Source organism: Prenolepis imparis, unplaced genomic scaffold, assembly GCF_030444845.1.
Source record: "Prenolepis imparis isolate NDT839.2.m4 unplaced genomic scaffold, iyPreImpa1.0 SCAF_5, whole genome shotgun sequence".
Lineage (NCBI taxonomy): Eukaryota > Metazoa > Arthropoda > Insecta > Hymenoptera > Formicidae > Prenolepis > Prenolepis imparis.
In genome coordinates, this window is record NW_028141163.1 from 5,443,149 (window position 1) to 5,461,223 (window position 18,075).

Sequence of the window (18,075 nt, forward strand, 5' to 3'; positions counted from 1 at the left end):
TGCTTAATAACCGCAAATTATAGGTTATTGCGACTTCATGGCCTACAACTTCTATAGATTTAAGTGAGGTAATGTGGCATTCCGTAACCTTGACGGCATCTAACACGCGCTTCAGATTCTCATCGACTTTGTATCTTGCTTGAAATAAGCGAAATTATGAGCGTTTCATTTTCCCCTCGTGTCACTCGTATGGAATAATTTAAATCGAGATCAATATAATAATCAATTCGATAATGGAAATGCTCCTCTTTTCATATCTGTCAAATAATCTTATTTTAATTTAATGCATTTTATTTTTATAAGTTTATTATATATATATTAAATTTTCTCATATGTATATTAAAACTATCCATATTGTAGTTGATTTAACAAATCTGATAGATTGGAAAATCTAATTTTGCAAGCTCATGCAAATTGATATATAAAAACGTTTCTTTTTTTATTAATATATAAGTTTAATTCTGTTTCTCTCTCTCTATCGGAAAACTAAAACTAGAATATTTAAAGCGAAGAAGACATCGCTCACCGTAATATTCTACTTTAGCCGTTGCATATCTGTTTTCTTTTTCTTGTCAAGCATGCAGACACACAGAGGAAACAAATTTTTCACATTTTTTACCATGTCTGCTGCTGTTCTTGCAACCATGCTTAAGTAACGTTTTTATTCTCATGTAAAAGATATAGTATCAACTTTAAAATATACTCGTGTGTCAAAAAGACTTTTAAATTAGAAGAAAATGTTTAAAATGTTATATTTATAATTTATACTAGTCTCTCTCACAACCACGTGCAAGAGTTTCAAAATGAATATGAATATACAGAGAAGAAATGCGATATTACATTATATTTATCATATTATAATATATTCACATTTTCTTTAATCATTGTTTATTAACGCAAATAAATTTATATCCATCTATATAACGACACGACAGGGCGTATTATTCATACATATAGATCGTTATTCTCTACGATATCTTCCTTAATGATCAAAGTCATAGTAAATTTCTGGGAAATGATCTTAAATCATAGATCCGGTTTGAGATGATGATAAAACGCTGGGAAAGCTTGAACCGGTTCTCGCGTGATAGATATCCAGTTCTTGTTGGAAAGTCGATTTTTTCTAACGAGTTTCAGCTGGATATAAGGAAAGCGAAACAAACTTCTATGCAATATTGAGATATATATTTGTAAGTCTTAATAATTACCTAAATTAAAATATTTAAAATTTTAACATGTATTCTAATTTCAAAAAAGGAAAAAAGTGATACTGTTCTTGGAAATAATGCTGTTCTTAGAAGTAAAACGTAATTTTCTCAGGATAATGATACAGCTAACATTTGATCAACTTTTCATAGAGCATACGTATCGAATATTATTAATTTTTAACGACAGAATTAATCGTAATAGTAATTATTATTTTATGCGTGTGTTGTCACATATATATTTCTTCTTTTTCGAAAGAATAGCTATTATCCGTCTCCCACAAGATAATTTAAACGTTGAAGATAACAGAAGAACTCTATATCTTCATGTTTCTCTTGGAAACTAACCGGGTATCTTCAGTAGTCGGTAATATAGTCGGTAAGCGGGATTTCTGTTCCATGTAGAAAGATTCAACACAGGAGATCATGTACCATTTCCCAGCAGATGACTCCAGCATCCGCTACTGCTGGCTGGATAGAATGTTGAAGCTAGCTTTATCGACCATAAAAAGATCATAAAAAGCTTTTGGCTACGATATATTTATACTTATATCATCTTCAAACAAATTATCAAGCCTTTTATCTCAAAATTATATAATTAATACAGTTTTTTATTTCTTCTTAATAAAAGTTTTTAAAAATTATTTTAGGATTATAAACAATGCAGGCATTTTTGTAAATTAAGCTTAAATGTGTAGATTAATTTCATTCTTCCAAATCGACTTTACATACTTTAACAGAAGTTTGAACTTCTCTACAAAAACAAATTTTAATGAAGGGTAGGAAGGCCATTATCGTTATTAAAAATCAGTCCATTTTAATTTAATTTAATCTTTAAAAGTCGTCATAAATATTGCAATAGTTTATTTTCGTGTACTTAATTTTATTTAAAATATTATTACAAGAAAGTCCATCGAATGCAAAAGTATTTGATAAATACTGTGAATAATGAGTAAAATAAAATCAATGATCAAGGTTTCGGAATTATTGCGCGAGCGGCTTTTCTTTAAATTATAATAAAATAATATCATATTTAAAATTTAACATTGCATGTGTGATTTCTGATTAAGTGCACTACGTGCGCTATTAATGATCTGCGATTACTGCATCAGCAGTAAAGCTAACATGCAAATCACTCACGACTATTGTGCCTCTTGTAATCCGTCGTCATTTCTTTCATCATCGGATGCAGATAGTAATACAAATGAAGTGAGATATCACAATTTTTGTCTGACCGTCAGCAACGTTGCCCGCTCGACAAAGAGAGATATGCGAAGCTAAGAGGCAAAACATTTAATGAGGCAATTCATCGTACATACATCGCGCATCTCGCAAGATAAGGAATGATAAGTGCAATTATACATATATGTCGATCCAGCATCTCTTTTTCTATGTATTCGTTCAAGTTCATGATTAATTATCGTACAGAAACTAAGTTCTGTATTTCTTTACTACGTTTAAAATTAGATAGTCTTCCCTTCTTCTGGAATTGCAGAAAAGAGATCTTTTTATCGTTTAGAAAGTACGCGTTCAACTTTTTTATTTCGATTCATAAATGAGATAAAATCTCAAAAAAATTATGAATATTATCTTACAGTTTTTACGAAGAATAAAAAATTCTAGATGTATTTTATGAATTGTACTTAATTTTAAATCGCACTTTATAAATATTAATGATATATTTTTTATTTATTTAGAGTCATACATTGCACAATTTATGATGTATTTTAATTATTATCGTTCTATTGACGAATTATCTCTTTTCGGAGCAAAGTATCCTATCTGACAGATAAATGACGTTAGCTTTTTTGGGGGAGCCCTCGATTGTCGACGATATACACAAATATATGTGCGTGTGTGTGACACGTATATCGGCGTATATATGCATATATTGTAGTCGTACAGATTACACGAGCCTATATCGGGACCCTCGGCTGCATTGTGCTCCATCCAGGAAGGAAGGAGCACTATACGTGCCTCATCTCGCCTCACCGAAGGCGGATTCTTCGACGGGTACAATGGCTAACTCAACGTGGATTGAGTTGCACCTTACCAGCGATACCGATGCGACGAAGAATGGTCAATTGTTGGTCGCATTGGCGATGTCGCGTCGGACAGCTCCCTCTCTCTCTCTCTCTCTCTTTCTCTCTCGAGATTTTACACGCAGATATAGTAGCGCGAAAGACGCCTTCCTCTTCTCCGTTGGAGGACTTTTTTTTCCTCGCGTGCGCTGGGATAAGGGCAAAGACATCTTCTACCGTTACCGGCGATGCTATCTCCTTATTGATAGAGGTTGTGCGCGGAACGAAGAATTTTTAATTAGCCTGAAGCACTTCGATTAAATCTTGTCGCGTAATTACGTTGGCGGATTCTGCACACCACATATTTACGAGTTATAAAATTGCGTTTTTTTTTTTTTTATACTCGAGCACGTGTAGAATGAGTACACGTCGCATCTACGAATAAAAGATTGATTATAAATAAAGATTAAGAATTGGTGGTCTTCTCCAAAAAAGACTAGAGACTAGAAAACAAGAAAGAATTAATCTCATGGGTTCCTAAAAAGGCAATCGTCTTTATATTCTATGGTAACATTAGAATCGTATCACCTTTTTAAGATACAATAATTAATTAAGATATATGATACTATGCTTTCCGCATATGATTCCAACGACTTGATTCATTTGATTTATACTAGAAATAACGCATGTGTATTCACGTGTGCTCGCATTATATTCGTTCAAGCGTAAACCCTATAATCAAAGGAATTATTTCTTCATTAAAAATTTAGGAATGAATTGGTGAAATAAAATTTTAATATGCGAACCCGATTAATTGGAGTATGCTGCAGTTTTCGTCTCGCTACATTGCTTATGATATATTTTATTTGAACAGCTGCGTAAGTTAATTTACATTATAGAGTGCGAGAAATCATTGCGTGATCGCCTCTACCGCATTAAAGTAGTCACGCAATAAATATTAAAGAACCGTAAAAATAATTGTAATTTTAATTAATTCACACTCGAGTAGAGCGAATTAACATTCTGCTCTTCGTTACGTGCCTAAAGAAGACGAAAAGTGGAGAGGAAAAAAAACGTCAAGGATAATTTATACTTAAATAAATATCCACCGTTGAAAACTTTTACGAAGATACCAACTACATCCAATTATATAAGAACGCATCGAAACTTACGAGCAGGCAATATCTCGATGGCACGTTATTATAGGAAGCAGCAAAGAGGGATGCAATCAACGAGTGTTGATTTGCGCTTAATGGCGTGACCACTGATCCTTGATGATCCTTGGCATCCAAACATCATATTCCGATAATTAATCCGTCCGGTTTGATACGAGATTTATGAACTTCACGACATGCTGCTTGCGAAATACTTACATTATTTACAATACAAGATCGACGATCGAAGGATTCTGTTTGAAAAAAGGCATTCTATTTTAGCTCCATTTTAGATTTCAATAAGAGAACAAGTCTTCTTAATTCTAAAATGTTATAAAAATGTGAGCAAATTTTGACATAATGCATATATTATAATCCACAAATTATAATTAGATATAAAAATTAATAATAAATTATAATAAGTATACAAATTTTCCTGGCATATTTTATATAAATATTAAAGAAGAGACAGACGTTAATTTCTCAAAAATGTATCTCAGTATGATTTTCTGATTTGGACGAAGTTGAAACTAGTTGTTTGAGTTGAAATGAAACAAAAAGGAGGCGAACATGAAATAAATTAGGACTGTCGTGGGCAGCGGCGAATTAAGGCTGCCAGCGCAACTGAGTGCTCCTTTTTTCTCAACGTGTCACTTCTGTCGTCGATCACCGATCTTAAAAAGGAACGCGTACAATCAAATATTTCACGTTGTCAGCCAGTTAGAAAGTCCTGCCTGTCCACTGAGTGAGTGCGGCGAGTCACTCCTCAAAAATGTCGCACTCTCATGCATTAATCATGTCTGCTCGCGTGATTCTCTAACGACATCCTATCTCAATGACTACCGCGTTATGAGCAAACTGAGTTTGTATCTATCGGGCTCATTGAGCGTTCCAATGTAATTGCCGTGCAAACGCGAATGTAAGATCCTCGAGAGCCAATGCTCTCGTCGCTTAGGCTACATGAGAATAGCTAGAGAAGTGGTTTTGCAATCAATGAGGGGGATAAGCAACGATCAGTACGCATCTGTCAACGAATGCGAACTCCTATGACTAGTAGTCGTTTGTGAATAAAGTAGGATTTTTTCATAACGCGTGTGTGAATATCGTTGGTAACTTTGATCCATATACATGACCCACATAATGCTAAACATCTCCGTGTCTGAAATTGGGAAATTTTGCTCTATATGAAGGATATCAGAAAATTAAATACTGCAAAAGTTTTGTTAGGCTGTTACAATATCGAATACACTGCAGATTTTATTAACAGATTTAGATTTATATATCAAAAATTGTTTAAAAGTTTTATTTATTTATTAGAGATATTAAATAGTTATTTTATATATCGAGAAGGATTTTATCTTGTGATATGAAAAATTTTCTATGCAAAACATATAATAAAGATTGATGATTATTAATAGAATTATATATTTATTTACATATTTATTGTGAAATATATATATTTCTATATTTAAAAAAGAGAGCTAAACGAAAATCTCTAAATTTGAGATACAAATAAATAAATCTGATCTGGTGCATTGAAGATACAAAAAAAAGAAGAATTATTTCCGGTAAAACTTTATTAATAATTGTCAAAGAAAACGATCCTCGGGCTACTCGCGGCGTAATTAAATGTCACGCAAATAATTAAGCCGTTTTCATAATAATTCTTTTATTCGCTCCCAGAGTTTAGATTTCAAGGGGCTTTGTGAATGCCCGTTTATAATTGCAATAAAAGCATAAAATAACAGATTATCAATTGTACCACGCGATGCTTTCACATTTATAAAAAAAAATGCAGAGAGACATGACACATATCTACCATGTAAGTCCGCGAAACGAGACTTTTTCCAGATTTTTTACAATAATATGATTGTGAAAAAAAATGTTTCAGTATAAATTCTGTAAGCTTATTAAAATGACGTTTGCGCTTACAATTAGTGGCATTCGTAACAACGAATATAAACGTATATCGAAAAAATATGGAAATTTTATTTAATTAAAAAACGCAATAATATACAATAATTTATCATCACTTAATGTGTGATAATGATTTGCTAGCTCAATATTATATTAAAATTTTATATAAATAAAATATTCTTTTTGTTCTTTATCTATAATAAAAATTATTCGAGTATACATGCATGTACAATATATGAGTGTTGCAAACTCGTGCGTTTCATCAGTGCATCGATTTGCCGAAACTTTGCATATTTTCCGAGCGTATAAGCTTAGCACTTGTAGTTATTCATACCACTCACTTACGCGATGCACAGACACGCTCCGGCAAGCCATACCATAATTTCCCTAACCATAACGTTCCCTTTTTTCCGCTCGCCGGATCCTGCACATGGGGTGGCCCTAATAACGCCGGGAAATAATCGGTCAGGATCCGCGATGGGGTGGGTGGGCTTTCCTTTCCTCTCTATCCGCTTCCCTCCTCTCTGTTCCGATCTCGAATCGCGGGGGAGCAGACGCGGCATACCATTGAAATTAAAAGCCTTGAGGGAGCGAGCACCAAACGGCGTAATTTCTGTCCCGCCCGTGTCATTGGCGAGGAGAGACCGTGATCTCTGCTGTAGCCGAGTAGTGTCATGGTAAATCCTACGATAATTTTACGATCCTGCGATTATCCTACGTGTCCGATTGTGTGCGACTGATGTTAGAACTCAGCTGATGTATGAGGAATAAGTGCTTGCCACACATACCTTTTAATTTTATTAGGACTGCTTTATCAATATAATATATTGTGTTGATCATTTGTCTTATCAGTGCGATACAAACAAACACTATTTAGAGATATCATTAGATTCCCCATTAAATAGCCATGGAAATTAATACACGAATAAAGATTAAAAATTATGCAATTATTTTTTAAACGTATCTCGCACAATAAAAATGTAATTTATTATAAGTGGAAAAATCTATTTTATTAATTTCTTGCTTTCGTATATCGAGAATTATTCGACAACATGACTTGTACGCATATATCTCTACTTCCTACTGCGAAGCGTTATGATTGAACAGATTTAATTGAAAAGAAACTTAAGTTACTTATAATTGACTTTTGGAAACTAAAAAGAAGCTGCGATATTACATTCTAGCATTAAAGTAAAATGACCATATCTAAGTTTCATTCAAAAGCCAATACAAGAGACGCGATGGCTTTTCATTAGTCATTACAAGTTGAAACATTGATTATATACATGTCTCAGTTGGTTTCGAAAGACCTATTTTCAGAGTCATTTAGAGAAGCACTAATATTCTCTCATACTTACTCATTTTAATAATTAATTATCGGGAATATTTAAAAAATTTAAAACTGTTTTAACTTCAAGATGTATAGCTTAAACCGCGAATGTATAATAGGACGATCAGCTAATCACGATTTTAAGGATCTTACAATCCATAAATTTAAATATTTTTTTTTTTGCTTTTTTACTTCTTACGTCTAATTAATTTATTCTTAAATATTTTTCAATTATTAAGAATTAAAACAAAACGATAATTTAAATTTGATATAAAAATCATCTTTTTGAGAATTGTAGCATTAAAACGCGCGAAGAATATGATTCAATTTTAAAAACTTTAAATTTTTGAAATTTATTTTGCATATCATATTTACTTTTATTTGTCTCACTTAATATTGTCTCTGTTCAAAGTTTCAAACTTATTTAGCACAACGCGATATTTGGGATAGGCGATGATATAGAATACATAAAGAATGTTTGTTTTTTTTATATTCTCCTTGTTTAAAATATATAGCAAAAGTCGTACTAATTGAAGAAAAAATTATATATCTCGTGATTGCGAAACTACAAGTTTTCAACTCTGCTACTGTAACTCGAGTTACTTGGAACTCACAATATTATCCTTCGGGCCAGCTTGCCGTGCTCAGCATGCAAGATAATATTCACGTAATAACATACTTCTCCACCACATCTCTAATCTTTCGACCCTAATCTACAATTCCTACGTAATCTCGATAAAAGCAGCAGGATCTTCACTCTTATAAGGGGAGTTGTACGAACAACCAAAACGCGATTAATAGCCAGTTAAGGCTATTAAAACGAACGTGTTATAAATTAGTTCCTTAAAATTTCATCTCTGGTGTATATAAAAGGAGCGCTAAAAAAAGATGATGCATTAACCTCATTCTCTCTCTTTATGTAAATATTTCTTTCAATTGAAAAAAAGGATTATTTAATTTGTCTATATATTCATCTTAATATTTATATATTTAATTTTTTTGTTATAGTCATTACTTATATAGATTCATTCAGAGTCGAATTTATTCATGCAAAATCTTGATACACAAATTAAATTTAAAATAATAAAGCATGCTCTCTTAAAAAATTGATGGACAAATTAAACTTTACTATCTTGAAGCGAAACTCGTCAGGGGAATTTAACTCTCAAATTCGATCACATACGATACTGTGAACAACAACTCTAATAGGCAACCAATTGTTTAAGACAGTGTTCTCGTCCCGCACGATCACGGGGGCAATTACCGATTATCCATTTTTCACCACGTCCTTCCTTCGGCGCGCAAATGCCTGAGATGGTGCGCACGACAGTCGGAGTGGAACATTGGACAGCGAAATGCACGGAGAAAATGAGGGACGAGTCTGTACGCGAAACGTTGCTTCGTTGCTCGTTTTACAGCGCGACCGTCTGGCAGAAATGATTACGTTGAAAATCCATGTTACCGCTACATACAGAGAGCATACATCATTACAGAATACACCACATACATTAAGGAACATCCTTCCAATAAATCATTACAAATAACGAACTAGTTTATAATCTGGGCAGACGAGGTGTCTAGATGTGCATTGGAAGAATGTATTTACTATTGTCGGATGCTGTGTGAGGAGTCATTTGAATACAAACGAAAAATATTTGACGTTTGTTTACCCGATACGCAATTTATTTTATAATATAATATATAAGCTTACAATAAGTAGATACAGTTAAAGAAATTTCAAAGAAAAAATCAACATTTGACAAAAGCAGACGAAAACAATTGATTACACTCGAAAACTATATGCATAAATTTATTATTTACATAAATAAAAATTAATTTAGTCATCGTGCAACTTAAAAATAAAAAATATTATGAGGACTCAATTTTGCAAACATTCCCGCATAATTCTGACATTACATTTACATGAGTTTAAAATGCTGAATTGGGCTTTGCTGACGGAAATCGCGATTGAAATAGGAAGGATGCCCGACCAAGTCGGCTTCCCGAAATCCATCAATCTTGGGCGATCCATCTCGTACGCGCGATGAATACCTTCTGCGTTTTTCGATCGGGATCTCGTTCGGTTCCCCGATGCCACGACGCGAGTAGATGAGGAAAAAGCTTGTGGCCGCGCGCTCCAGCATCTGCCCGCTTGCCCTAGATTGGACCCGTGCGCGTGCGAGGCGCAAGATCACGCACACGCGCGAGAGGGACAATCACACGTATACACGCGTTATGAACGGACGAACAAGGTGCGTTGGTCACTAGGGCGTTGACCTGATGCTGGGCTGGACCAAACGAGCGCGAACCGAGCGGAATCTCGGCGGACGAAGAAGGGACGAAAGGAGCATGAGATCGAGAGAGAGAAAGCATCGGTATATCGGGAGGGAAAAAAGGGAGAGACCCGGGCAGATACTTGGAAACTTCGCGAAAGAAAGATAGGTGAAAAAAAGAAATGAGGAAACGTGTATAGAAAATATAGGAATAGTATTAATAAGAAAACCAGGAAATGTGTTCTCCAAGGAATTATTATGCGAGCGAAAGCGCGCAGTTTGCGGAAGATAATTAATTGAAGATAGCGATCGAATGTATGCTGAATGTGTCATATTTGCATGTGAAATTTGATTAATGATTAGCTCAGGCAGTTTCTTTCATTAAATTTTTATTATCGATCTTCAGTGTTGGATCTTTCGTATCGATCTATGTTAGAGTGTTAGAGTTTACGTATTTTTTTTTTCTTAGATGATATGACAAATGATCGTGAGATTCTCGTGAGTGAAGATGAAAAAGCTCGACAAATATAAGATATATTGAATAGATCGCTTTATATTGTTGAGGGAAAAAAATAAACAAGTTTTAAATTGAATTAAAAAGAATTTATTTTAGATAGATACCAAACTATTTAAAATTATTTATTTCTAACTGAATAAATTACAATAATTATACTTGATAACTGTCTTATTGATTCGCATCCAGGCGGAAACGTTTTTCACGGATATATTCTCGCCCGGTGATTCTTTTAGTACGACAGGTTTTTCGCTTTATGACTGAAAAACGAAGGCGATTGCCTCTACCTTGGGACACGGAGTCTCGCGCATATACCCGCGTAAGAAGCCGTTCACGTTGTAAAATCGCATTAACACGTAACCGGACATACCGCATTCACCATACGCGTCGTTAATGTTTGCCCTGTCGTTCTCTATCATTCTCGCGGAACTCGGCGCTCTCTCGGTCGCCCGAGATGGCTCCGCCGACAATAAGTTTACGCGCCACCTCGCAATTTATTTTACTCGCCGCCGCGCGCAATGAAAACGAAGTAAATGCGCGTGTGTAGCGCGCGTTTATTGAAGAATTAACGGGGAATAAAACCGGGGAATAAAAGCCCGCGTGTACCGCGCGATTATCCATCAACTCGCACCGCGCGGCACAAATGCCGGTTACCGTAAATATTGATGCTGGAAATAAAATGACGAGTGCATACATATATAGACGTGCGCGCGAGATTCGCGTACGTATGAATTATAGCACCTTGCTTCTTTCTCTGTGTACATACGGTAATTAAGACACACGTTCATAGGCACTCCCGGCATCCGATACAATGGTACATGTGTAAATATGATCGCGAGGCACCGTTATGCAGCTTTAAAAATATTGAATTTTATAGCCGCGTAATTTTTCAACAACGTATCACCGAGGCTTTCGAAAACTCGTACAAGACACGCTTGTCTTATTTCGAATTCTGAAATTGATCGTAAATCGCTATCATTTTCTGGTCGCTGTATCTATAAAGATCGCCTTTATACCTTGACGTACGGCAGATAAAATTTTTGTTTGTTAGATTCTGTTCTATCACGATGACAGGAGCTTTCTTGTTATCACGTTCATGAGAAAAAGGAGGCAATATACGTCATCCTGTAATAATTTGCAAATATATGTGCATCTCTGGCATTCATTACGTCGCCTGATCGTTGACTTATCAACTTTTACAAAATAAATTACGACGCGATCAACGAGGGGACTCTTCGAAAATCGAGAACGACGAGTCGTTCACGACATGGTAGATGATTCTCGGGTTAATCTCTCCATTCACAGCGAATTCGTCTTCGAGCACCGATCGATTCGTTAAATGATGCGTGGCTGGCCTTAAAGCTGAAGCTGCTCGATTCGTGTATTAGGTATGATGCTACGGTACGGAACGTGATTGCGTTGAAAAGCAAAGAGAGTAAACTTGCGAATAACGCAGATGCGTTACGGGCGAGCGCGATATCGCGCGTTCACGTTCGCGACTATCCATCCGGATACTCGCGCAACCACTTCTCGATCGCGAAACCGCAAGCAGTCCACTCAGGACGATCTCGCGGACGCGAGATGCTGCGTGCTCTAATAGCCGAGCTGGATTCTTCTCGTCGTCGTCGTCGTTTTTTACGACGCGGCTGCACTAACAATAAGTCGACGACGTATACGAGATGTTGAACGCAGCCTCCCGAAAGTATCTTCAAGTTTTGAAATTTTATTTCGAAAATTATAATGACGTGGAATCTCGTATGAAAAATTGATCGAAACTCTGCAGAACTCAATTTAAATTTATTATCTATTTTTTTATTTTTACACACGTGGTTAATATGTCACGTGTTAAAATAGCGAGATGCACATTTGGGATGACAAGTGGATATAGAAAAATATAAACATAATAATTGTATAAATATGAAAATTGTATTATTTATATATGTATATACATATACATATAAAGATATAATTTATATTTATAAAATTATTTTGCTTATATTTTTCTATATCAGTGTCAATCAGTTTTATCAGTCAATATCAGTTTTCTAACACACACACACATACACACGATATATACGAGTCTTCTGAATTTAATTACGTGACAACGTGATTTCGTGCATAAATGATTTCATATGACTGATATTATAAACCGGTTAATGAGAGAATTCAATCCATGTGGTTAAGAGATTTTACATTTTCTTTTTGTGATATGTCAACGCGCAAACGACAGTGAGCGCATCGCCGAACAAAGTTAATGATACGAAGAAGGATTATATGATCGTAAAGATAATAATGATTAGCGTGCGTGAACTAATTACGAGAGATATCACTAGCGATTTAGAGTCGTTTTGTGTGGGATCTGGAATGTAAATGTATATTCCGAGAGAAAGAAAAATGCATTTTATAACATAGTATCGATCGCGTGACTGGTCTCGTTATGTTAAGATACAGCATCGACACCGAGTGTGGCAGAAGTCATCCGACTTTAGCATTAACTTATTGTTATCATAGGTGCTACATCTATATTTTATATCGGAGTTTTTTCAAAATCTATTTTACACTTTTCATATCTTAATATATTAAATTTAAAAAATATATTTTTTAATGTATATATATATATAAATGAAAGTAAAAGATACATATTTTGAAGGATATGTCAAGAATGCATAATGTGTTATTAGAAATATAATAAAATTCTTTTTATTCTCTTTTAAATAATTGAAAATATCGTATGTCTAATCGTTCCATAATAATGGTTTATACAAATTATTAGAAAATATATAAGAAAACTCACCGGTTTTGTCATCTCTCTTGATTAAGTGTCATCGAATAAATTTTGTGTCATCAATTAAAATGAACATTAAAAAAGCAAAATTATTGATCTTGAAAGTCGCGATTTTTCGTTTCGATAGGCAACAACTTATTCGAGAATAACGCGTCACAATGCGATTTCACAATCGTGCAGCAGTAACGGCCGGTACTCTCAACACAATTCTAAATCGCGTGATCGAAGACGTGATTGTAATAACAAATCTCTCAACACAAGACACGCCTATCTACCATTATCATTGGTCGAGCTTGTGGGATAAGAAATGAAATAGGAATGGACGCAGCGGAACCGTCGCTGATTGCGATCGCAAAGTCGAATGGCAACGACACGCAATTGGCAGTGTAATTTCTAGTAGTCGACGCTCGCATTTATCACTCGAGTTATCGATCGATTCTCTATTTAAGCGCGCCTTCACCGACTTGTTTAATCCACAGAATTTCATCGTAACTCACGATATGTATGAGGAATAGGACACTATTTCGACAGACTTGACGGGTTGTTTTAATCGCGTCGGTGAATTCTGACAGTTTTCTGTTTTTTAATTCATTTTCAATCACGTGTGACGGTATATATATATTTTTGTCGTATCATGAGGTTTTCGAACTCGATAATGATACAAAGAAAAGCTTCTTGTTACATCGAAGGGGAAACTGCGACAATTTCCGTATTTTAAAGAAAACGAATTAATTGTACACCCTACAAGAGAGAGAGATATACTGTTTGCAATTTCGCTTCGCCAATTTCGCATTTCCATAGAGACCACCTACGACAACGCGACGTCGCTGACGGCGAGGTTGACGACACTGTCGTGAAAATCGAGCGGAGATAAGCGAACGTATGCAGGTATATACGCGCGTACGGGGGAGAGATGCAGGGGTTAGTGCCATTTGTACAGCAATATATTATCCCGGCGAGTATTACATCGTATCGTGCAGGTTGGATGGCCTTTACCATCAGGGGGATATTGTGCGCCACCCATACGTGGCCACACATCCCGTGACACGGCCGCTGCTATCTGCATCCGGCAGAGACGCGCCCTCAGAATAGACGTGAAAATATGCTCCAAGATTTCTCTCGGGAATGCCGGCGCTCTCTGTCGCTCTCACGTCATTCGTCATCTCTTTCGGTGCCATCTAGGTATATACTTGCTCGCATTATCGCTCGAAGAACGGCAGTCCGTTATAATCTGAAAAATGTATCTTCCTCTCGGCACCCTTTCTCTCTCTTTCCCTTTTCCCCTCGCGCTCTGGATAACTCGACGCGACGCTTTTCCTCCCGATCCATCGTGCAGATTTTTTTGCACGTGGTCGACGCGATCGCGTTGCTCAGTAGCGATCGGTTGAACACGTGGGTGGCGGCAAGAAAGCATTCTTAGCATATACGGCGATAAGGATTTGGCTTCTCCAAAAGAAACTGGTGAATGGAGAAAGGGAGAGAGGATTACAAATCACGCCATAGAACTCGTCAAACTGTGCCTTTTAAAATGTGTGTCTGCAAACACTTCACAAATAACTATCGCCGGTAACATCGGTAGCTTTCTTTTAATGACAGCATACATTTTGATGTCTTTCAAAATTTCTTACCTGTCTCACATCGCCCAATTATAGTGCCAGTTTGAATTCTAGTTGATGTCACAACACACAAATAAGACACATACAAATAATAAAATATAATCTATATTTTTTTCTTAAATTTTAAACTATATTTTTAAATATTGTTCCTTTTTATTGAGATATAATTTCACTCGCTTAAAAGTACACGTTTAAAAATGAAACGAGCTATTATCTTTAGTAATTTTCACAATCTGTTCCACTCTTACTAATTGGAGCATGCATACTTATTTCTCGGGAACATTTTGCATCTCGGTGATTAAAGAAAGCATTACGTTTCTTTTTGATAAGGAAAAATGTTATCCGTTAAAAGCCTTTTGCGCGTTTGACTTGAAAAAGAGGCGCCAGCTTTGCTCGCAAGAACCAAGATCGGAATATATCATCCATCCAGTCTGGACAGGTGCACATAAAGCAAAGGGGAACAGAAGGGAGACAGAGAGGGAGGAGAGGGAAGACGAAGGAAAAGAAATGATCTGTCTTGGTATGCCGAGGGGGCCAGCTTCGTGAATCGTCGGAATCATCGGGCCCCGCCGTTGCCAGTCGCTACTCACCTGACCCGAATATTTTCGTTCGTTAAAGGGTATTAATCACCGCAACAAATTCGGTTTTGTGCGCGTGAAAAATTTCCGCGACATCTTTGTCGGCGCGCGTACAATCGAGATGAATCACAAGATGATTATACAAGTCTATCGACACTTTTATAAAATGTCATTAGTTTCATCATCTATAATTCGTCTATTTAAAGCTCTTAATTCCTTCGTTTCTACAGATATATATGTATAAAAGATAAATTGGTCGTGAAATTAAATCGCGAATACTCATCAGACGATATTTAAAACCCTGTTGTGATAGCGAAAAATTGAATAAAATATAGAATGCTAAGAAATGAGATAAATCAAACTTTCTATCGTTATTATAGAAGAATCATCTATGCGATGCTTGTATAATCGAGCGATGTAAAAGGTTGAATTACGCAGAAAATGATAAAAATATTAAAATTAGAATCGATTTAGAGGAAAGAGGGATCACACACATACACATCTGTGCAAGTATATGCATTCAGGCTCGCAATTTGATACAGCCAAAGACTTTTGCACACTGCCAATGTTTCAGTATACATGTGAATTGATCTAATGAAATTCCAATGAGACCGCATACACCGCGTTAATATCGAATCGATGTATTTTAAACGATCGATTATTCAATCTGTAATCCGGGGCGGTGGCGAACCGCGCTTTAAAACCGTTAGTGTCTTGCTCTTTCTCTCTCTCCCTCGCTTTTTGCAGGCGACGCGAATTCAGCACACAGACTATGCGGAAGAACACTCGCCGCTTAGACGAGATTTTATTGCAGTTGAAATTATATATCGTCGCTTATTGCCGCGCGGCACTGCATTCTTTCCTAATGAGCGTCTCATTTCGCCTTCGCTGTTCGCATTTCGGGTAATGGATGAAGGAATGTTCGCGTTCACATTCGTGCGGATTAATCCCGTTGACATTTGCTTGACCAAATTGGTATGGTTGAATGTAACGACGTAACCAGCGCGATCGAGTTTTATTGATTATATCGTGTTGATTTAATTGCGGTATTAATGGCCTGATAATTGAAATTAATTATTTTTATATTATTAATTCCCGTATATAAATAATTAGCTATATATCAATAATTGCCATAGAGAGTATATGAAAGGACGACTTTTCATGATGCAGAAGTCGTGCATAAGCCATATGCGCAGCACTAACATTATTGCGTTTTACTGATTGCACTTTGAACTTGGTGAGCGAATGGTGTCCCAGTTCTATGACATCGGAAATATATGACTAATTAAACACAATTTATTACTCTTTTTTAATTATATATGTATGCCTATATAAGTATTACTTATATTAATACATATTCGATACTTTTTACACGTGTCTTTTTAATTCTTAATCTAACAATGTACATTTTGACATTAGTATTTTATTTCATACACGATCTTTCTTTAATTTATGTAGCAGGATATGCACGAATTATGTTAACGTTAACTATTATTTCAAATTTTATTATATAGAATTTTTTATTAATATTTCTATTTTTTTATGCGCCCGTAAACACATAAATACATTAAAAAACAGTAGATTTTTAAATGTCATCTTTTTCCCTTCTATTTTATTTTTATTCAACTCGTCGCTTCAGAAGCTTCTCAACAATCACTTGTAAATAAATCGATTATCGAATTGTATTTTGCTGCGACGCCACTGGTATTAGATCCGAGTTTGGTTCTCGCTCGCGCAACATCGGGAAGCGTGTGTGCGTATATACGCGCGAAGCTAATTGGGAAAACAAGTAACGAAGATAACGAGAGAAAAAGAGAGAGAAGGAGAGAGACCGGTTCATAGTGATCTGGTGTTAGGTCGGATCTGTGTGGACTGCGCGAGAGTCGACAGATCGTACGTTGTTAGTAACGATCTGCGATTGAGAAAAGACAAGAAGCTCCGATACCTGTTACGGAGATACCGCGCTGCCGTAATCTGAAACAAAAATGAAAATATCTCTTAATCAGAATAGGAAAGAAACGAGAAAAGGCAGAAGGGATAATTAGGCATTATCAAGAAAGAAAGGAATAACATTATTTACGATGCTAAAAGAAAGAAATTAATTGACTACGGACGAGTTTGATTAAATGGGCATATGATAATCTCTGAAAGTTATAAAATCAATAAATAGTACATGAATAAATTATATATATAATATTGAAAAAGAATTTGATCTCATCCGAAATTTAAATTTATCTGACCATGTCTTGACCCTGACATGACGTAACTTGGCCGTCATCCATGAAGGTAGTGCGACAAAGCAATCCGAAATAAACATACACTCAAGTTTTGTCGACAAGCACGTCCTCGCGTCAAATATATCCGGCAATCAGAAAGAAGAGATGAATAAACGAAACGTATAAGAGGGAACATCCTACTGAAAGGAAAACATTAAATTATTCTTATCTTTGTGCGGCGATCCTTGTCGATCCGCAGGACATACCGTATATACTCTTGTATAACGAAACGAGAGAAAGAGAGACACCGAGTGATCTAGCAACAACTGTTGAGACCAACAGAGACGACGAGGATCGAGATCGAAGAGGAGGAACGCTCGTGCGGTGGAGGAAACGACACGAAAGGGGGGCAGGCAGGACAGAGAAGAGGAGAGGAGAGGAGAGAACGAAACGTTTGGAGCGGAAG

General features: G+C 35.9%; 2 protein-coding genes across 3 annotated transcripts in view; one reads left to right on the forward strand and one right to left on the reverse strand.

Annotated features, from left to right (window-relative positions):
• The window catches only part of Tfap-2 (transcription factor AP-2), a 133,258-nt gene that overhangs the window by 25,718 nt on the left and 89,465 nt on the right, over nucleotides 1-18,075 (forward strand). The gene's annotated exons all lie outside the window — the stretch shown is intronic.
• LOC145936408 (uncharacterized) overlaps nucleotides 8,883-18,075 on the reverse strand; it is an 88,704-nt gene continuing 79,511 nt past the window's right edge. The window contains exons 4-5 of the mRNA XM_083038626.1: nucleotides 17,339-17,367; nucleotides 8,883-9,054 (exon numbers count right to left, since the gene is read on the reverse strand). Coding sequence (XP_082894752.1) covers nucleotides 8,895-9,054; nucleotides 17,339-17,367 — 189 coding nt within the window. The 3' untranslated portion in view covers nucleotides 8,883-8,894. The remainder of the gene's footprint in view (nucleotides 9,055-17,338; nucleotides 17,368-18,075) is intronic.